The sequence below is a fragment of the Chiloscyllium plagiosum genome, chromosome 20 (genome assembly GCF_004010195.1).
Source record: "Chiloscyllium plagiosum isolate BGI_BamShark_2017 chromosome 20, ASM401019v2, whole genome shotgun sequence".
NCBI classification, from domain to species: domain Eukaryota; kingdom Metazoa; phylum Chordata; class Chondrichthyes; order Orectolobiformes; family Hemiscylliidae; genus Chiloscyllium; species Chiloscyllium plagiosum.
In genome coordinates this window covers 61103789-61125791 of record NC_057729.1, presented here as the reverse complement: position 1 = coordinate 61125791, position 22003 = coordinate 61103789, and the positions used below count along the sequence as shown (strand labels likewise).

Genomic DNA, 22003 nt, shown 5'->3' with positions numbered 1-22003 from the left:
ATCCCCTTCCCCACTCACCCATTGTACTCTATGCTACTTTCTCCCCACCCGCACCCTCCTCTAGCTTATCTCTCCACGCTTCAGGCTCACTGCCTTTATTCCTGATGAAGGGCTTTTGCCTGAAACGTCGATTTCGAAGCTCCTTGGATGCTGCCTGAACTGCTGTGCTCTTCCAGCACCACTAATCCAGAAAGTAATTCTGTTTGTCCAGAATGAAGCTGCCTGGTTCCTTTCATACCTTGATATCCCGGGTTTTGGCTCGCAGCTTGTTGACTTGTGATTCAGCTATCTCAGCACGTTCCTCAGCATCATTCAGCTCATGCTGCAATGTTCTGTATTTGGTCAGGTTTGTGCTGGCATTTCCTTCCTGTGATAAAACCACAATGTTACATTTACACAATAAATGAAATGGGCATCATTGTGCTGAACTTACAGAAACACAGTTTTACTCACAGCCTCTTCAGCCTGCCGCTTGTAGCTCTTGACTTTCAGTTGCAATTTATCAATGAGGTCTTGCATACAAATGATGCTCTTCCTGTCCTCCTCACCCTGGGCAGGGAATTGAAAAGTTAATACCAGATCTGTAGTTTCATCAACTTTCAAAACCCTAAATCCAGTGGAGATATCAGAGCAGCCATAACCTACCCTGCTTGGAGAAACATTTTTATTTAAGTGGACCACAATCTTTTGATTATTCTGGAAAATTTCAGTACAAGAATTTTTAGTTGATCAGTGGAGTTTAATCTTCCCCTTGTCCAAATTAAAAATCATTCAGGTGCCTGGAAAAGACACTGTTGGAGCTGAGACCTTGACACAAGCATGGTGAAGGAAACAAAATGTCTCAAAGGCAAATGTTAATTCATGTTCGAATGGAGGTGTGACAAAGGTATCTGTTTATACATAAAATCACTTTTAGAATTTGAACTTTAAAGGGATTTGGTCACTGTTCTGAAGTATTTAATGGAAATTAGGTCAGATGGTCAGAGAGCAGGGAGCTGGATTAATTTCCGCGCAAAGAACATTGGGAAGCAATGCAGAACATATTGCAGTCCTCTCAAAGATGCAGAGAGAGCGAAAATGTGCAGAATTAATTCAGGGTGGCAGGATTGGTTGAGAGAATGGTTAATAATGCATCCTATGTTTTATAAACACCCCCACTACCAGCTCAAGTCCTACACCATGCCCTAGCTCCCAGCCCTGCCATGCAAAGAAGTGATGTTGAATTTGGATAAGGCGCTAATTTGGCCTCAACTGGAGTATTGCATCCAATTCTGGGGACAGCTCTTTAGGAAGGATGGGAAGGCATTGGAGGGAGTGCAGCCGACATGATTAATGAGAATGGCTTCAGACAGGAACTATAGGTATGAGAGAGACTGGTGGTTAGGACTGTTTCCATTTAGTGAAAAGAAGGTTGAGTGATCTGATAGATCAGAAGGCACAGATTTAAACTAATTGGCAAAAGAAGCAAAATCATGAGAAAAGCCATTTCATGCAGCAAGTATCTGGAAAGCATTGTCTGACAGTGTGGTGGAATCAGGTTCTAACAACACATTCAAAGGAGATTTAGGCTGTTATTTGAAAGGGAACAGTTTGCTGGGTTACTGCTTGTTTGGAGAGTTGATGGAGATATGATGGGCCAAATGGTGCCCTCTTGCACTGTAATAATTCCATGATTACGGGAAACGTCATCCCACCACCCCCACTCCGCCCCCATCTGTCAACATCTCGACCTTTCTTTCCTCCTTAATGACGTTGTTCCAATGTATCTATTGTCACCCAACCCAACATTTCTTTATGTGGCTCAGTGTCATACAAAGTTTACAAATGTTCTTATGAAGTGCCCTGGGATGTTTCATAATGTTAAAGACACAAAGTTGTTGTGGGAAGGGAAAGGAACTTTTCGATCATTTTGATGTCAGCCATGAAGTTTGAGCTCTTTGCAATAAAGTGAAAATTATATGAAGACAGTTTTCCTGATGGTGATCTGGACATTTATGAAAGGGTCTGATAGGATAGAGGTACAGTTGATGTCTCCACTTGTGGGAGAAAACAAAACCGAAGGTCATAAAAATGAAGTCCTCAAATTCAGTAAGGAATTCAAGAGAAATTTCTTTGCCTTGATAAAAGTGGAACTCCCTACCAAAAGGGAGTAATTGAAGTGAACAGTACGGATGCATGTAGGGGGGAGTCTAGAAAAACAGATGATAGGAGCAAATAAAAGGTTACTTCAATAGGAACCTCTCTGCCACCAAGGAAGTATAGCTGGGAGCTGTCTTTCTGTCAAAAATGTGATGTTAATGAGATTTTGGTCAAGGATGATGGACGAGCATTTGAAGTATAGGGAGCTACTGGTAACTGGTCAGTACTGAGCTGTGACAGGATGTGAACGGTTCCTGAAACATGAATGGGGTGAGGACATGGTCAAAGAGAAGAGCCCCAAGGAACTGAAGAGGACAAGTGTTGCCAGAAGGCGATTGCTTCATCAAGGTAATGTGAGTAATTCAGCTTCCTCCTCCAGGAAATGCAGCGAGGATTGGGACATAAGGGGTGAGAGATTCTGCATAACTTGGCAGTGTTTTACAAGCTTTGCACATCATACCTGGTAGGTCAGCTCCTTAATTCTGCGCTCATACTTTCGAAGACCTTTTAGGGACTCTGCATTTTTCCTCTGTTCAGTCTCAAGCTCAGACTCCAGTTCCCTCACCTGGAAAACAGAAGACAGAATATGAGCTATTCAAGTAAGGTTTTGTTAAAAGTTTATGCTACAATTCAGACTTTTGTTCAGGGAATGGATTTCAAAATAAATATGGTTCTACATATTTTTAACAAAGTAACTGAGCCCACAATTGGGTAATGATGGGGAAAGTAGTTGTTTGGACTGAATAGAGTTGGATTGTGATGGGTATTTTGTCTGTTTTGTCCCAAATCATCATAGTTAATTGTATCTTTTTGTTTCATTTGTTCATGGGATGTGAGTGTTGCTGGCTAGGTCATCAATTATTGTATAATTCTTCAGCCAGGCCTCAACTTTAAAGATATGTAGTTATGGAAGCATGTGAACAAGATCCTCAACAGATATTGTATCCTCAAGCATGTTACTGTACATATAGATACAGCAAAAGTTGAATCAAGTCCCTATTAGACTGTTAATACAGGTGACTGAGCCAAAGAAGAATATCTAGCAGTGTTGTAATTGTTATAGCATTCAAGTCTGAAGGTAGGACCAATAAACTGGCTCCTGTAAAGACAACTTGTTGTGATTATAATCACCTCAATAAGCTCAATGTTTGAAACTTTCTCTTCAAAATATTTACTTTCAGTTTAGTTACAGGTCACCTGTGATGGTGAGGAATCTGGTAACATTCTGAACCCTGTGACTAGTGGAGTGCCACAGGGATCAGTGTTGGGGCCACAGTTGTGTACAATATATTAGTGACATGTATGCGGAAAGTGAATGTTTTATTGCCAAGTTTGCAGATGATACAATAATAGGTAGGAAGGCAGGTGGTGAGGATGACAGAATCCGCAGAGGAATGCAGACAGGATAAGCGAGTGGGGAAATACTTGGCAGATGGAATATAATGTGGGCAAATATGAGGTTAAGCGCTTTAGCAGGAAGCTTAGAGGAGCTGAGTATTGTTTTAAATGGAGGAAGACTGGAAAACTGCAGCACAGAGGGATTTAGGAGTTATTGTGCATAAATCACAAAAAATCCTTGCTCCACGTTCAGTAGGTAACAGGAAAGAAAAATGGAATGTTGGCCTTTATTTCAAAGGGAATAGAAGATAAAAATGTGGAGATCTTGCTGAAGTTATAAAAAGCGGTGATTAAATCAGAACTGCAATACTAAGAAGAGTTCTGGTCCCTGCACCTAATGAAAAATGTCATCACATCGGGGAAGTCATCAGATTGGGTTCACTTGACTTATCACAGGTATGGAGGAATGTTCTTAGGAGGAGAAGTTAGACCTGAACTCATTTGGGTTTAGAAGAATGAGAGGTGACCTTGCTGAAGATAGGGTAGATTCCAAGGATTGATGTGGAAAGGTTTTCTTCCCTGTGGGAGAATCCAGAGCCCGAGGGCATAACCTCAGAAGAAGGAGTCTCCCAGTTGGGAACAGAGTTTAGGAGGGATTTCTTCTCTCGGAAGATGAATCTGTGAAATTCTTTACTGCAGAGGGTGGTCAATGCTGGGTTGTATTTGAGACTTTCTAAAATTTTGCATCAGTAAGGGAATCAAGGGTTATGGGGAAAGGCAGAAAAGTGGAGTTCAGGATTATTTGATCAGCCATGATCTTACTGAATGGCATAGCAGATTTGATGGGCTGAACGGCCTACTTCTGCTCACGTGTCTTATGGACTGAGAGAGATTCACTGTTTCTCGATATCAGCTCATTCTGCTCCAACACTGACCCCACAAAAATTTACCTGAAAATAGAATTGGCATTCACTATCCTTTGCTAGTTGTTTACATGAACAAATAATTAGCAATCAACACCATAAGATGTTTTGGTAGAAGTTGACATTCAGCCCATCGAGTCTGCTCCACCAGTTAATGCTGCAATGGTACAGCCTCAACTCCACATTCCTGCATTTTCCCTATAACCCTCAGTTCCCTGACTGAGCTGAAGAGAGAGACTGTTAAAACAAAAAGTAGTATACTGTGGATGCTGGAAACCAAATACAAATAGTAATCACTGGGAATACTGATTAGGTCAGCTAGCATCGATAGACAGTAAAACAATCATTATCTCAGGTTGATGGTATCTGAAACATTAGTCCTGTTTCTTGCTCCATAGATGCTCTTTGGCCTAATGTACAGCTTTCCTGTTTTAGGAAGGCGATTAAATTCTTCAGATCCTTTAGAAGGCTTCCAGAAAGTGCTGTAACTTCCAATGGTGGTCACTTTGGCCCAGCCTTAGCATATGCTTCACTCCATCCTCTGAACCCTCTTACTTGTCTCCTCTGGCCTCCAGCCCCCTAATATCTCTCTCCCAAATGCCAGTTATTCTGCATAAATCACAAAAAATCCTTGCTCCACGTTCAGTAGGTAACAGGAAAGAAAAATGGAATGTTGGCTGTGATGCAGTGGGACAATTAGCTGAGAGTCCATTTGGCTTCAGGCTCTCATTCTCTGAGGAGCTGCTCCCTCAGCTTTCAGTGCCACACCCTGAAACATTAGATTAAACCAACCATAGATTAAGCCAAACAAATGCTATCACATTTTCCTTTTGAAGTCCCTCACCCTGGTCTCCAGTTTCTGGATCTGTTTCTTGCCTCCTTTCAATGCGATCTGTTCAGCTTCATTTAGGCGCAGCTGCAAGTCTTTGGTTGTCTGTTCCATGTTCTTTTTCATCCTCTCCAGATGGGCACTGGTATCCTGCTCCTTCTTCAGTTCCTCAGCCATCATTGCAGCCTGAAAACAATGCAATCATCAACCGTTAGAGTCAAAACTGATGATCATATATAGAATATGAATGATAAGATGTATATTTTACAAGTTGGAGTTCTGTGATATTTGAGTTAATTAAAGTTCCTGCAGTTCTTAGCCAAGTTATGATTATAACTTCACCCAGAGTGTCCCAATCCCAATCACCCTCTAAACTACTAGAGACCAAATGCAGAAGATGGACAGGATCCTATTGCGTGAAAAGCAGAAAATTGGGATGGCCAGCATCTTTAGAAATATTCTTGCTGGTGAAGACATAGTAAAGCAGCTGGAGGTTAAATTCAAACTCCTTTATGTCAAAGTGTGATCTTTAATACAGTAAATATGGTAATTTATGGACTGCTACTAAGAGGGCAATGCACTATAAAATAGCAACTGATGACTCTCACTGTCTTTAGGTTATGGCGTCATTTCACACATTGCTCATTTTGAGAGATAACTGAAGTGAGGCAATCTGCAAGTTATGCAATTCCTGTTGAATAGTTTGTGTGCTCTAAGTATTTCCAAACGGTGTTGATTGTTTTCGGGAAATTTGAGGTACAGCTACTTACATCTGTGATTGCCTTCTTCGCTTTGTCCTCAGCATTCCGACATTCTTGCACTGCTTCTTCTACCTCAGAGCTTAGAGAATTAATGTCATTTTCCAGTTTCTTTTTCTGATTAATGAGACCAGTGTTCTGAATAAATGCAAAAGAAAAAGTTATTTTTCTCTCTGCTCTGACAGCAGGGATTCACAATTTTTATAGTTAATCACGCTCACTCTGAGCTTACCTGTGAATGTAACAGGTTCACACGTTCAGTTGCCTCCAGTAATTCCTGCTCGGCTAGTTTCCTGCCCCTCTCTGACTGCTCGAGAACTGCACGCAGTTCCTCAAGTTCTGCCACCAACAGGTTGCTGTGACGCTCAGCTGCTGCAATTTGTTCCTTGTAATCATCTTTCTGCCGAATTGTTTCATCAAGTTCCAATTGGATGTCCTACATAAATCATACCTTATTTTAGAGCCAATGATGTTCAAGATTTTCTGATTGAGCTCCTTAAATAGCAAAACTAAATTATTCTGTATGTGATAAAAGTTTGACTTCTATCCAAAGTTTTCTTTTATTTACTTTCCTGTTGGGGGTCAGTTTGCTCAATGCAAAGTGATGCTAACAGCATGGGTTCAGTTCCTGTACCCGGCTATAGTTACCGTAAAGGACTCAACCTTTCCAACTTTTCCTCATGGTAACCCTCAGTTTAAACCCTCACCAGTTGTTTCTATCTAATGGGAGAGCAGTTCGATGGTCCAGTAGACTATGGCAACTTTATCATCAAATCAAATATGGCTACTTTACAAGTTTTCCAAACTCTTCCTGACCTAGTCTCAGACCAGGCCTTGACTGACCTTATATTGGGCCTGAAGGTTTCGCAGTAGTTTCTGGGATTCAGCGGCTTGTCTGTTGGCGTGATTAAGCTGCAGTTCCATCTCATTCAAATCACCCTCCATTTTCTTCTTTAACCGAATAGCCTCATTCCTGGCCTTTGCCTCAGAATCAAGAGCAGCCTGCATCAGTTCAATGGTTCGCTGATGGTTACGCCTGGAATGAACAAGGCGATGTTGAATGCAGTGATTTTGTTGTGATACAGACACAGGGGGGTAATTGGCGAGGATATGGAAAAGTAGGTATTTTTCCCACTGATTCTCACCACCTGCGGCAACCTTATTCTAGAAGATCCTTCAAGATTTGTCTGGCTCAATCAGGAGGTGGTGCTATCCAGTCTCTTGCTCTAGAGCACTGAAATCCAAATTCCCTATTCTGTGTATATTCTGCACTCTTACTACCCACTGTGCATCTTTCCAAGTGGAACTTATCCTGGAAAAGCTGATTCCTCAGCTGAGGGACAGTACGTACCTGTTGGTCTGGTTGATATTAATATGCTTGTTGAACTGGGACAGCTTAATTGAGAGGTGACCAATTCTGTTGCAAGGATATTCTGGGCTAAAGTCAGGAATGTTGTCAGAGCTGGCGGCCTTTGTAAAGTACAGTGCACTCAGTCATTCCTCAATATCATGTGGAAAGACCAGAAATGGACAGATACAGCAATCTAAGTAATTATTTCATTGGAAGAAAGTAATATTGGATCATCCTCATGACTTTGGGTGAAAGATATTTGCAAAGACTAGCCTGCTGTCCATAAGACCATAAGACCATAAGACATAGGAGTGGAAGTAAGGCCATTCGGCCCATCAAGTCCACTCCGCCATTCAATCATGGCTGATGCGCATTTCAGCTCCACTTACCAGCGTTCTCCCCGTAGCCCTTAATTCCTCGAGACAACAAGAATCTATCAATCTCGGCCTTGAAGACATTTAGCGTCCCGGCTTCCACTGCACTCCGTGGCAATGAATTCCACAGGCCCACCACTCTCTGGCTGAAGAAATGCCTCCGCATTTCTGTTCTGAAATGACCCCCTCTAATTCTAAGGCTGTGTCCACGGGTCCTAGTCTCCTCGTTTAACTGAAACAATTTCCTAGCATCCTGCCAGGTTCTGTCATTGTGAGCATTAAGATAGATGGAGTCTTTTCCTGTAATGTGCCTAATCATTCTCTTCATTGGATATTGTACCAATTCAATCAATTGGTTTCAAAGAATCACAGTCCTAACATTTGGAGGCAAACTGTTGATTACAGCAAAGACTTTTGATCCTAGGCACGAGTACTCAATCAGATACTTTGAATTAAGAAGTAGCCTGTGTGTACTCAATGACCAGAAGATAACATCGAGTGGACAGTGTAATGTTCACTACTGAATTGGGAGGAAGTAGATGTGTCTGAATAAAATTTCTTTCTTGTTTGAACAACTTGCTCTAATCTCTGAAATTCCATAAGATGTTTAATGCCGAATAATGTACAACAAAACTGTTCAGCTCACCGTAGACCATCGATTTCTTCATCCTTTTCTGACAGTTTGCGTTCAATCTCAGCCTTTAGCTGTGAGAGCTCAAGTTGGATCCTCAGAGTTTTACTCTCCTCATGTTCAAGAGCACCCTGGGCAAAAACGGAAAGCTCATCAAACAGAGTTTCCCCAGTGACCCTAACAACCAGAGCTGATTGTTGGCTCATTTCACAATGGTCCTGAGGCAGAGACAATTTTAAATTTGTTCACGGGAGGTGAGTGCTCCAGCATTTATTACCCATCCCTAATTGCCCAGAGGACATTTAAGAGTCAACCACATTGCTGTGGGTCTGGGTCACATGTAGGCCAGACCAGGTAAGGATGGTAGTTTCCTTCCCTACAGAAAAAAAGTGAACCGGCTGGGTTTTTTAAAATAAAATTTCTAATGGTTACATTGACTAGGAGAAAGTGAGGACTGCAGATGCTGGAGATCAGAGTTGAAAAGTGTGGCACTGGAAATGCACAGCAGGTCAGGTAGCAGCCGAGGAGCAGGAAAATCGACGTTTTGACGCATGCCCTTCATCAGGAATATATTATAAAATCTATAAGGTCAACCCTCAGCCTCTGACACTCCAGGGAAAACAGTCCCAGTCTTTTCAGCCTCTCCCTATAGCTCAAACCCTCCAACTGTGGCAACATCCTTGTAAATCTTTTATGAACCCTTTCAAGTTTCACAACATCCTTACTGTAGCAGGGAAACCAGTTCTGCACACAATATTCTAAAAGTGGCCTAACCAATGTCCTGTACAGCTGCAACATGACCTCCCAACTCCTATACTCAATGCACTGACCAATAAAGGCAAGCATGCCCAATGACTTCAGTAGATAAAGTGTACTGCTGGAAAAAGCACAGCAGGTCAGGCAACATCTGAGGAGCAGGACAGTCGGCATTTGGCATAAGACCCTTCATCAGGGCTTCTGGAGTATCCTGTCAATGGTGTCTAGTGACATTACCATTACACATTGACTCTCACTAGGTTCCTGTATTGTTCCAAGTACCAATTAAATGGTTTACAGACATGGGAGCTACCAGTAAGTGTTTGAATGCAAGCCTGGTAGGTTTATTTAAGTTTGACAAGTACCTCCCCAACATTTTAAGGTTCTTGCAGTAATAGAGTTTTGAAAAGGATCTTTTCACATTTGAACAAGTTTGAAGAGTGGAGTAATTTTCAGAAAATGAAACTGAAATGTTCATGGTAGCCCAGTGCTTCCTTGTGAAGTTTCCCAGAGACAGCATTCATAGAACACAAAACAATACAGCGCAGAAATTCAATAGAAAGCCAGTGGACCTTGCTACAAACAGCCAGTGACTCAATAAAGGCTGGTTATCACTGAGAGGGGATCCTAGATTATTGGCCAGAACTTGACACAATGGAGGAGCTAGAGTAGGTCCTGACCCCACAACCCTACCACCCAATTCCACTTCTCCCTGTCCTGCAGTGTTTGATGGGGACAGTGTAGAGGTAGTTTTACTTAACTGGAAAGTGCATGATTGTGCTTTAGGGAAAATGAGCAGCGGGATCTGTGTATCAGTAGATCACTTTATATATCATCCTAGATGTAAATTTAGATAATATATAGCAAGTAAACACATTGGTCAGTTGTGAAAAAGTGGAGCCACGTTTCTCTCGCTTCTAATTTTGTAAAGCTCTGTCTAACAATAAAAAGTTAATTTGTCCTAATTTGTTTGTTGTTGCTTTGTTTCCTGGGACGGAACGTGATGTTTGTTTTAAGTCATGTCTTTAAACATGTTTGACATGACCACTGTTTTCTCCCACTTGGTCTTCCAACAGGAAGGCAGATTACGACCTAAATGGAGTCAAGTTAGGTAAAGGGGCAGTACAACGAGATCTAGGTGTTCTTGTACATCAGTCAATGAAAGCAAGCATGCAGGTACAGCAGGCAGTGAAGAAAGCTCATAGCATGCTGGCCTTAATAACAAGAGGAATTGAGTATAGAAGCAAAGAGGTCCTTCCGCAGCTATACAGGACCCTGGTGAGACTGCACCTGGAATATTGTGCGCAGTTTTGGTCTCAAATTTGAGGAAAGACATTCTGGCCTTTGAGGGAGTGCAGCGTAGGATCACGAGGGCAATTCCTGGAATGGCAGGACTATCTTATGCTGAAAGATTGGAGCGACTGGGCTTATATACGCTTGAGTTTAGAAGACTGAGAGGGGGTCTGATTGAGACGTATAAGATTATTAAAGGATTGGACACTCTGGAGGCAGGAAACATGTTTTCGCTGATGGGTGAGTCCCGAACCAGAGGACACAGCTTAAAAATAAGGGATAGGCCATTTAGAACAGAGTTGAGGAGAAACTTCTTCATCCAGAGAGTGGTGGGTGTGTGGAATGCTCTGCCCCAGAAGGCTGTAGAGGCCAAGTCTCTGGATACTTTCAAGAAAGAGTTGGCTAGAGCTATTAAGGATAGTGGAATCAAGGGTTATGGGGATAAGGCAGGAACAGGATACTGATTAAGGATGATCAGCCATGATCATATTGAATGGTCTATTGTCTATTGTCTACATCTCTCTAACCTTCCAATAGACATTCCCTTCAGCAACCTCCCATGCCTTAGGAAATGAACAATCTAGTGTTTGCCTTTCTTGATGATATTCACTCACAATCTTTCCCCAACACCATCTTGAGAGTGACTTCATTGCTCATTTCTCTCCAACTGACCTATTCCATCAGTCTCCACAGTCTTAATTCACAGTTCTCTGACCTGTGTTGTGCTCTTTTTCCAGATTTGAGGTTCAAACCCATGCATAAGGCAAAACTTGAGCACTTCCTCCTTTTATTCCAGCAGTTCAGGCTTGCACCTACCTCCGCCTCTGCCAATGCACCCTGCACCTCGCTTTTCTCCTGTTCCAGGTTCTTCTTCACTTTCTCCAGCTCATGAATGGTTTTAGTTCCTTCACTGATCTGGTCAGTCAGGTCTGTGATCTCATCTGTCACAAGAAGAAACAGGATTTATTCTGCCTTGATTAATCTGCCTTGATTCCCTCAGCAATGATGTCAGTTCTAGCTCCACTTCAGAGACAACAGCCCATAACCAAGACCAACACATTGAATAGACAAAAGTGAGGACTGCAGACGCTTGAAACCAGAGTTTAGATCAGTGTGATGCTGGAAAAGTACAGCAGGTCAGGCAGCATCCGAGGAGCAGGAAAATCGACGGTTCGGGCAAAAGCCCTTCATAAGGAATAGAGGCAGGGAGTTTCCGGGGGGAGGGATAAATGAGATACATTCAATAATTGACCGGTGAAAGAACACTGTTGTACCAAGCTGCTGTACCAAGAGAATGCCACATTGTGAGGGAAGAAGTCCTAAGCAAGCATCTCACTGAGAAACCATTGTTCCTGATAATGCAGTGTTCCCTCAGCACTGACCTCCGACAGTGCGTCGCTCCCTCAGGACTATTGAGTGATCTTAAAATACCCATCTGTAGAAACTATTTCATAAATACAAGGAGTGATGTTTTGCCTTTCAAAAATCAACATACATCTGAATAATAACAATTGTTTTCTGCCAATTATTTAACAGGTTTACATTCAACAATTTAAATTATTAAAAATTATATCTGTTTACGTGTCCTGTAATGGAATCTTGCTCTTTGTTGCTATTTAAATTTTGTCTGTTTTCCTATTATCCATTCTTACATCCAGGTTAGAATGGTGAGCCCAATGTAATTGACAAACTGTAATTACACCCTCTCAATCTACAGGAAATGCTGAAACTGGTGTCCAAAGCTCAAATTTTACCCCAAAATTTCTTTTGTTCTTGGCCTCAGATTCTCATTGCCTTGTGGACTGGCAAGTGCAGTAAAGTCTAGAGATTCTGAGCAATAGAGGTTGTGTCTCAGGTGTGGACAACTAAACATTAATGTACCTTGAAGGTTCTTGTTCTCTCGTTTAAGAGTCTCCAAGTGATCCAGTGACTCCTCATAGGCATTCTTCAGTTTAAAGAGCTCAGTGCTCAGGCTACGAGCTTCCTTCTGTGAAGCCTCCAGTTCAGCCTGAGTCTCCTCAAATTTCTGCTTCCAGTCAGCGATGGTCTTGTCAAAGTTGCGCTGTTTTTTGTCGAAAGCGAAGACAGCTGAATTTGCTCTCTCCAGGTCGATTGTCAAGTCCTCGATTTCTGTCTGCAGGCGATGCTTTGTCTTGTCCAGTGAGGAACATTTGGCGTTTACTGCTTCCACGGCCTCCTCTGCTTCTTGGAGACGAATAGCCAACTTCTTCCTTTAATCAAAAAATCCAATGAATCTGTTTAGTTCCTCATGCTTATTCAGGCAGCCAATGTCCCATTAAACACATGCAGCACAGGGCTAAATACAGAGTAAAGCTCTCTCTACCCTGTGGAAAAAGTGAGGATTGCTCTCTCTACACTGTCTATATTGAGAAGTTCAGTCTGTGCTAGAAGATACAGGCACAGTGTTTTATCATCCAATCATTTTAATTCCACAAGCTGCACTGAATCTGAAGTAAGCCTTTGATTTTCTGTTTTAAGCTCACAGTGTAACTATGGTATGAGAAAAATAACTTACTCAGTCACTGTGAAGAATGTTAACGTGAATGGAGAAGTTGCAGAGGGAATTTATTGGAACAGTACCAGTGATAAAGGATTTCTGTGGCAGGGAGACTATAAAAGTTGAATTACTGTGCTTTACAACTCAGCTGTTTAAAACCATACAGGTTACTGATTGGGTGATTAGGGAGAAAGGGTTTCCATTGGAGGAGAGCCCGGAACCAGAGAAATACAAATTCCTCCAAGCGATTGGTAAAGGAACATGTCAGGAGGTGAGAGCTTTATTTTATAGCATGCTGCCTGAAATGGAAGTGGGAGCCGATTCTGTCATTACTTTTAAATTGGAATTGGATAAATACTAGAAGGAGAAGTATTGGCAGACCATGGGTGTAAGTGGAGGGGCAGGGGAATCAATTGGATTGCTCTCTCAAAGGGCCTGCACATTTGTGATGGACCAAATAGTCTTATTCCCTTCCCTATCTTTCCATAATAGGTAATTTGATGTGTTCAACGTTAAACATTGTCACCATACATACTTGGCTTCTTCCAGTTCCTCTGTCCTCTGGATTGCGTCTGTTTCATACTTGTTACGCCATTGGGCCACCTCAGCATTAGCCTTGGACAGCACCCTCTGCAGTTCTGCCTTTGCCTCTTGTTCCTCCTCATACTGTTCTCTCAGAAGGTCACAGTCATGTCGTGAAGCATGCAGAGCATGAGCAAGAGCATTCTTAGACTTTGATGGAAGCACAAACAACGAATTATTATGGTCTGAATTATTATGGTCTGAATTATTATGGTCTGAATTATTATGGTCTGACCTGCAATTCTGGTTTGTCCATTACACCATGACTTATCGAGGTTGATGTGGCCTTGAAACCAAAGGGAGTATAAACCAATCAGCTTTCCTAATGTCACTAGACTGGTACTGTCTTAATAATCAGGAGGTGATCTACTGCTCCCTCGGTGACCCAAAAGCATAGCCACTTTGTGAAGAGGACAAACTGGCCAGAGATCCTAGTTCTGAGCATTACTCTGCAATTCCCAGTTGAAGTGAGACTGTGTAGTTTTGTTTTAATGAGGACGGTGTGGGTCTCAGTCACCCCACACTTTGGATCACCACTCAAAGTTCATTGTCAGAAGTACCTTGGAATTTAGCCAAGTTTACAAAACTTGCTTGCTTCCTAGGAACGTTGCCTTAATAGTAGTCTGTTTTCAGGGAATAAGTGGAGTGCTGGTCCTTCTCAAACTGTCTGCCAGGATACTACATTAGTCAATTCACCTTTCTGCTGAGTAAAGCTTCCATTCTCTTCCATTCCCTCTTTCTCCTGCGTAGTCCCCTCTCATCACTCTCGGGGGGAGACAATGGCTTGTTGGTATTGTCACTCGATTATTAATCTAGAAAACCGGATTCAAATTCCAAGAAAATATGGAATGAAAGGCTAATGATGACTGTGAAATTGTTGTTGTTTTGTCTGGTTTGTTAATGTCCTGTAGGGAGGGAAACTGCCCTCCTTACCTGTCTGGCCTACAGACCCATAACAATGAGGTTGACCCTTAACTATTCTGTGGGCAATTAGGGATATGTAATAAGTGCCAGCCCAGCCAGTGACACCCACGTCCCATAAATAATTTAAACAAAACTCCCTTATTTGGAAGAGTTGCATATTTGAAGGAGAACTTGTTTAGATTTTCCTCAACAGATCAGGTGAGAATACAGCAAGTGCTATTGGGCCAAATCTGCCCCTACATTAGGAACATTTTGGAGAGTAAAAGTATCTGATAGGAAATCTGAAACAAACACACAAAATATTAGAGAAACTCAGTAGATCCAGCAGTATCCTTGGAGAGAGAAACAGAGTTAATGTTTTATTTCTGGTATGAAACTTCTTCAGACTTAGACTCTGAAGCATTAACTGCTCCTACCTCCACAGATGATGCCTCAAGTACCCATTGTTGCTGAGCATTCTTCCCTTACTCCTTCAATTTGTCTTCAACAACAAACCTACGGCCTTCTTAGCTGCTATGATTACAACAGTCCATTCCACTGCCTCTGTCACATCCTCTATATCCAGTCTTTCCTCAATTCTTCTTTTATGGGTGTTGAGGGCATGACCTGTATATTTTGTCTGTTCGTAGTTGCCCTTGAACACAGTGGCTTGCTCGGACATGCCAGACTATCCAGAAAGTACTCTCTTTGTATTAGCCTCAAACCTTCAGCTTTCTCATCTCATGCTTTCTTTATGCTTGCCTTCTCCAGCTCCTTCTCCCAAGGCAACCTGCTCTCTAATCTGAAGACCTACTGCTTGTTCCTCATCTGCATGTTAGCAAACAATGTTTAATTGTGTGGTGTATGACGTATGGCGTATGATGTATGATTTCAAAGCCCACATCATAATCACTGCACTCCTTTAAAAAGATGGGTATAAAATATTCCCAGAATATCACCCATCTTCAGCCTTTGATGGTTGATCACATCATTCCCCTCCAACACCTCCCCACTGTCACCTAGCTGCAGTTCCATTCTTATTTGTCCAACTGTAGCCAGAGAATTAATGACATTCTTCCTGTTCCTCAATCATATCCTACCCCTCAGTGCCATCATCTATATCCAGTGTTAGTTTTCACATGTTCACTGGCGATTCCGTCACCGTCACCATCACCGTCACCTCCCTCACTCCTCTGCTGGATCTTAGGCATCCACATTTGGATGAACAGAACTTTTTTCCAAATAAATACAGCTGAAGCCATTGACTTCAGTGTCATCATAAACTCAACCCTCAAGCTACCACTGCATCCTTCTCCCTGTTCAGAATTAAAGGCTCAGATTTTTCTCAATATTTGACTCTGAACAGAGTAGCTGACATTTCCTCTCTATCATTAAGGCCACCTGCTTCCAGATTTATAATGTTCTCTTTTCTATCCCTGCCTCAGATCATCCCAAATCCCATTCCCCTACCACCGAGTGGATTTTGATCTACTCTGGAAGCTGAATAAGCAGCATTTCAATTCTCAATATCTGATCTCTACGTTAATGCATTGTCACCATCTCTGTGATCTTCTGCAGCCCACAACCCTCTGTAAACTCTGTTTCTTTGGCCCCATGTCCATTGGCTACTCTATTTGCTTCACCACCAATTGCTGTGCTTTCAATTGCCTGGATCCCAAGCTTTGGAAACCCCTCCCTCAACTTTTCCACATCTCTACCTTTCCCACATCTCTACCTTTTCCCACATCTCTACCTTTCCCACATCTCTACCTTGCTTTCTTTCTTTTACCCATCTGTTTGACCAAGATTTTGGTAACTTATTTTAATCTCTGTTGCGATGTCTATTTTCACTGATTATGTTCTTGTGAAGTATTTTTCTGAAATGAAGAGGTGAAGATGTTACTTACTTTGGTCTCTTCTTCCAACTGTCTTCTCAACTCTTCAATACTTTGTGTGAAGGACACTTTGCCACGGCTTAACTGGTTAATGAGAGCTTCCTTTTCTTCCATTTGCCTGCTGTATTCCCCTGATGGTGATCATAGAACAATCTTAGAAACACTTCCATTTGTGATAAATTAAATTTCCCCTTACTCTCTTTGGCCCTCTCTGATGACCCCATCTATTGTTGGGACATATTGCAGTGAATTTTGTTAGAAGCACTCCCTGTACATTACCATAGAGCAACCCTCCACTGGAGGTGGGGTCACAGTCACCATTTCCCTGATGTTATTGGGATTAAGTAGAAATAGCCACGTGAAAATTCACACTTCCAGCCCGATGAGGTGTCCAGGGCAGGCAGGGGGAGGTTAGGGTTGAGGGAGGAGAGACAGTGAGCTGTTAGAATCCCAGGTGGGGGAATTCACTCCCCAGGTCCTGTTCAGTCTATTCCTAAGTCAAAAAGTGTGGTGCTGGAAAAGCACAGTTGATAAGGCAGCATTCGAGGAGCAGGAGAGTTGACATTGAGCATTAACTCTTCATCAGGAATGAATAAACTGCATGAAGCTCCTGATGAGGAGTTTATGCTCGAAACGTCTTCTCCTCGGATGCCTGATCTCCAGCATCTGTAGTCTTTACTTTCTCCCAGTCTATTCCTGTGCAAGTCTTGATTCAACACCAAGGGCTCCATCTTCCTGCTCCATCCCAGATTTGCTGTCTCTCTCTTACCCTGGCAGCTCTCCACAATGGCTTTGAGAGTGGGAGATCATGTCTCATAAATTTGTCAAAGATCTTTCATGAAGTGACCAGGAAAGTTGATTGGGCCAGGGAAGCAGACGTAGTCTATATGGATTTCAGTAAGGCCTTTGAAAAGGTTCTACATGGTCAGCTGCTCTGGAAGGTTAGATCGCATGGAATCCAGGGAGACCTGGCAAGTTGGATACACAATTGGCTTGATGGTAGGAAGCAGAGGGTAATAGTGGAAGGATGCTTGTTGGACTGGAGGCCTGTGAATAGTGGGGTGCCTCAGGGTCAGTGCTGGGCCCATTACTGTTTGTTATTGATATCAATGATTTGGATGAAAATGTACAAGAAATGATAAGTAAGTTTGCTGATGACACTAAGATAGGTGGTATTGTGGACAGTGAGGAAGGTTATCAGAAATTGCAGCAGGAAATTGATCAGCTGGGGAAGAAATTGTAAATGGACTTTAGATAAGTGTGAGGTCTTGCATTTTGGAAAGTCAAATCAAGGTGGGAGTTCCATGGTGAATGGTAGGGCCGTAAGGGGTGTCGTGGAACAGAGGGACCTTGGGGTTCAGGTGCAATGTTCTATGTAAGTGGAGTCCCAGGTAGACAGGGCAGTGAAGAAGGCTTTTGGAACACTGGCCTTCATCAGTCAGGGCATTGAGTATAGAAGCTGGGAAGTTATGTTGCAGTTGTACAGGATGTTGGTGAGGCCGCACTTGGAGTATTCTGTTCGATTTTGGTCACCTTGCAATAGGAAGTGTGTTATTTCACCGGACAGAGTACAGAAGAAGCTTACAAGGACGTTGCCAGGACTCAACAGTCTGAGTTATAGGGAGAGGTTGGACAAGCGAGGATGTTTTTGTTTAGAGCGTAGGAGACTGAGGGGCGGGGAGGACCTTTCTAAAGGTGTATAGATCATGAGAGGGCACGGAGAGGACACGGAGAGGGCACGGAGAGGACACGGAGAGGGCACGGAGAGGGTACGGAGAGGGTACGGAGAGGGCACGGGCACAGAGAGGACACGGAGAGGACACGGAGACGGTACGGAGAGGACACGGAGAGGGCACGGAGAGGGCACGGAGAGGGCACGGAGAGTTGCACGGAGAGGGCACTGAGAGTTGCACGGAGAGGGCATGGAGAGGGCACGGAGAGGACACGGAGAGTACACGGAGAGGGCAAGGAGAGAACACGGAGAGGCACGGAGAGGGCACGGAGAGGGCACAGAGACGGTGAATCCACTCAGTCTTTTTCCCAGGGTTGTGGAAAAGAGGACTAGAGGGAATCAGTTTAAGGTTAAAGGGGAAAGAATAAAAGGGAACCTGAGGGGCAACATTTTTACGCAGAGGGTGGTACGCATATGGAATGAGCTGTTAGCGGAAGTAGTTGAGGTGGGTATATTAACAACATTTAAAAGGCATTTGGATAAAAACATGGATAGGAAAGGATTAGAAGGATATGGGCCAAGTGCAAGGAAATGGGGTTAGCGTGGGTGGACATGTTGGTCGGAAGTGACCAGTTTGGGCCAAAGGGCCTGTCTCTGTGCTGGAGGACACTTCGAGTCTAATTAGCAACTTTGACTGTTTCCTGAAGGAGAGGAACTAGATTAGATTAGATTCCCTACAATGTGGAAACAGGCCATTTGGCCCAACAAGTCCACACTGACCCTCCAAAGAGTAACTCATCCCCTACCCTCAAATATTTACCCCTGACTAATGCACCTAACACTACGGGCAATTTAGCATAGCCAATTCACCTGACCTGCACATCTTTGGATTGTGGGAGGAAATCCAAGCAGGCACAGGGAGAATATGCAAACTCTACACAGATGGTGGCCCAAAGTGGGAATCCAACCCGGTTCCCGACACTGTGAGGCAGCAGTGCTAACCACTGAGCCACCATGCCTCCCAGGATGTAAGTGTGTCGATAACACTGGGACTTAAATGGGAATTTTACCAGATTCTAACCAGAGATTTCTCACCAGGGGAATGAAGCGGAAGGAGGAAACTGGGCTAAATAGATGAATCATCCTACGAACCATTCTTTCTGTTCCTGGCAACTGTTTCCAATGCCTGGACTGACCCCAGAGCAACTGTCCACCACTACCTGTATCCTCCCTGTATGTGTGGCATCAACTCCCTCATCACCATAACTTCCTGCAGGCCCCTATCCCTCGTTCTCTTTCTTTGACTCCAACCTCTTGTGCTCCCTACATCCACCTGAACAGAGGAAAATGAACTGTGATATAATGAGGGGTAATGTCCCACTCGCCTCTCTACCCACCAGTTCCTCTCTTTCTGTTCTGCTCTATCCCTCCCCTCCCTGATCTCTGTTCCGTACCATTCTGACTCTGTAGTTTGGCTTTGTGTGAAGCTAGATCTGCCACTTGTCGCTGCAGTTCTCCAACTTTGGTATTTGCTTCATTTAGTTGATCTTCATACGTTCTGCATAACTTTTCTGAGTTTGCCTGTAACACCAAGAACATTGAACTCATTCATTTATTCTTCACATTTCTATTAAACTATTTAACAAGGCACTAAGGAATATCTTTTCAGGCTGGATTCGGTGTAGCAGTGCTCCAAAAGCTTCTACTTTCAAATAAACTTGTTGGACTAACATATTGCGATGTGTGATTTTTAACTTCGGTATTTGACTGGATCAGTCAGGTAAGAAAGCAGTGTGAGTTTGAGATGTTTGAAGCCTTGACTGCAGTCTCTGCTTTGAGTTTAAAACCTGGCACAACCTTTGACCCTTTCCTCAGGCATGTTTTCATTGTCCCCAGTGATATTTTTGCCACAAAGGAGTCTCATGTCATTGATGAAAGGTCATCACCTTGAACCAATAACTCTCTTTCCCTCTACAGACTCTCTGCAAATGTTCAGCAGTATGTGGTTTTAATTTCAATACAGACAGCTGACTAACAAAGGGAGGTCTAAAAAGGGTGTATGAGATAATGGATATTTTAATTTGTTAGTATTCCAAAAATTGTTGTACGTTTGGTAAGATTCAGGGTGATTCTGTCAGGATTAGAACAGAGCAGACCTCTCTGAGTTTGGTTCAGTGTAACTCCATTGTGTGTCTCAAACTTTGTGTGAACCCAGAGATTTTCTGGAATTGAGCTTTTATTGTTGGGGGGGTTCCTTCAGATGTTGCGCAGAGCTGAGTGGTATCTGCAGTTATAGTAGCGATGAAAGAAGTTGTGTATCCCAACTCCACCCCCCCCCACCACCCATTAACAGCCCTACTCTTCTCCCCCTCCCTATACCACACCTCAATCCTCACAACACCACTCCTCACCCCCTCCTCTCCATCCCTGCATCACCACTATCCCCTCCCTACATGACTTTCCTGGCCCTCCCCCCTCTCCTATGCTGTTCCCACCCTCCTCCCTCTCTGTTGTGGTCCAGTCCACTCCTTCATTGGAAACATCACTGTCTTGTAAAGGGACCTGGTAATTAATAGGGATCAGTGTGAGCTCCACACAGAATGGGATGTTGAGGTTCTTTTTGGAACAAAGTAAAGTTTTCATGAAGTAAATCTGATTACAATTTGCTTCTGTTTGATGTTTGATCATAATAAGCATGAGGAACAATATCTGAACTCAATCTGGCCAATTACAAAGTAGCGTTCTCTATACCTTTGCTTTTATGACTTGTTCAATGCTGGAATTTAAATCATCTGTCTCCATTTTGAGTTCGCTCTTCTCTTTCTCCAGTTTCTGTTTAACCCTTTGCAAGTTGTCAATCTGCTCACTCAGTTCTGCCACCGTGTCAGATTGCTTCTTCCGCAGGGCTGCTGCAGTTGCCTCGTGTTGCAGCGTTGCCTCTTCCAGATCTCGCCGCAGTTTCAGGAAGGCAGCTTCGCGTTTCTTGTTCATCTCCACCTGGGCTGTTGTTGCTCCTCCTGCTTCCTCCAGTCTCTCACTCAACTCCTCCAGCTCCCGGGACACATCTGCCCTCTGCTTCTCCACCTTGGCCCTTGCAGCACGTTCAGCTTCCAACTCCTCCTCAAGCTCTTCAATTCGAGCCTAAATAGAAGGACAAAAATAACTTCATTTGTCACATATTGAGGTGTCTCCCTGCAAATGGACTAGTTTTAGAAACTGGAAGGGTCCTCATGATTAGCATAAAACTCCTCCACATTAGGATCCAGTGATTGGTTGAACATCATCATGGAGTGTCAGCCTTGATCTTTCTAGGGTCAGACTGGAATGAGGTTACATAGAACATAGAACATAGAAGAATACAGTGCAGTACAGGCCCTTTGGCCCTCGATGTTGCGCCGATCCAAGCCCACCTAACCTACACTAGCCCACTATCCTCCATATGCCTATCCAATGCCCGCTTAAATGCCCATAATGAAGGAGAGTCCACCACTGCTACTGGCAGCGCATTCCATGAACTCACGACTCGCTGAGTAAAAAACCTACCCCTAACATCTGTCCTATACCTACCCCCCCAACTAACTGTCCAACTAAGTTTTCAAACAGGCAACATAAAGAACATAGGCTGAATTTTACCAGCCCAGTGAGTTGGTTTGGGAGGCAGGAGGCCTCATAAAATGGTACAGAATATATTAAGAGGGGAGAATATTGTCTTTCTGCTATCATGATTCATTAGCAAGTGGTAGTGTGGCCATGCTTACCACAAGGCCAATAAATTCAATGAAGTGAAAAATTAAGGGCCACTCCTACCCCATCAGCATTTTACTAGAATCAGGAGGTGTGCTGTTGTGCAGATAGAACAGAGAAGGTCTTTTCCCTGGGGTGGGCGAATCCAGAACTAGACAGCAAAAGTTGAGGCTTAGAGGAGAAAGATTTATTAGGGACCTAAGGGGCAACCTTGTCACTCAGAGGATGGTGCATGTATGGAATGAGCTGTCAGAGTAAGTTTTGGAGGCTGGTACAATTACAACATTTAAAAGGCAT

At 43.3% G+C, this 22003-nt stretch overlaps 1 protein-coding gene across 1 annotated transcript in view; it reads right to left on the bottom strand.

Moving 5' to 3' along the window:
- Nucleotides 1-22003, bottom strand: part of LOC122560342 (myosin-7-like) — an 86757-nt gene that overhangs the window by 9654 nt on the left and 55100 nt on the right. Inside the window, exons 28-41 of the mRNA XM_043710989.1 lie at nucleotides 20714-21103; nucleotides 19417-19543; nucleotides 16303-16421; nucleotides 13446-13642; nucleotides 12274-12623; nucleotides 11209-11333; nucleotides 8359-8474; nucleotides 6831-7023; nucleotides 6220-6423; nucleotides 6000-6125; nucleotides 5245-5415; nucleotides 2600-2704; nucleotides 454-549; nucleotides 239-367 (exon numbers count right to left, since the gene is read on the bottom strand). Coding sequence (XP_043566924.1) covers nucleotides 239-367; nucleotides 454-549; nucleotides 2600-2704; nucleotides 5245-5415; nucleotides 6000-6125; nucleotides 6220-6423; nucleotides 6831-7023; nucleotides 8359-8474; nucleotides 11209-11333; nucleotides 12274-12623; nucleotides 13446-13642; nucleotides 16303-16421; nucleotides 19417-19543; nucleotides 20714-21103 — 2448 coding nt within the window. The remainder of the gene's footprint in view (nucleotides 1-238; nucleotides 368-453; nucleotides 550-2599; nucleotides 2705-5244; nucleotides 5416-5999; nucleotides 6126-6219; nucleotides 6424-6830; nucleotides 7024-8358; nucleotides 8475-11208; nucleotides 11334-12273; nucleotides 12624-13445; nucleotides 13643-16302; nucleotides 16422-19416; nucleotides 19544-20713; nucleotides 21104-22003) is intronic.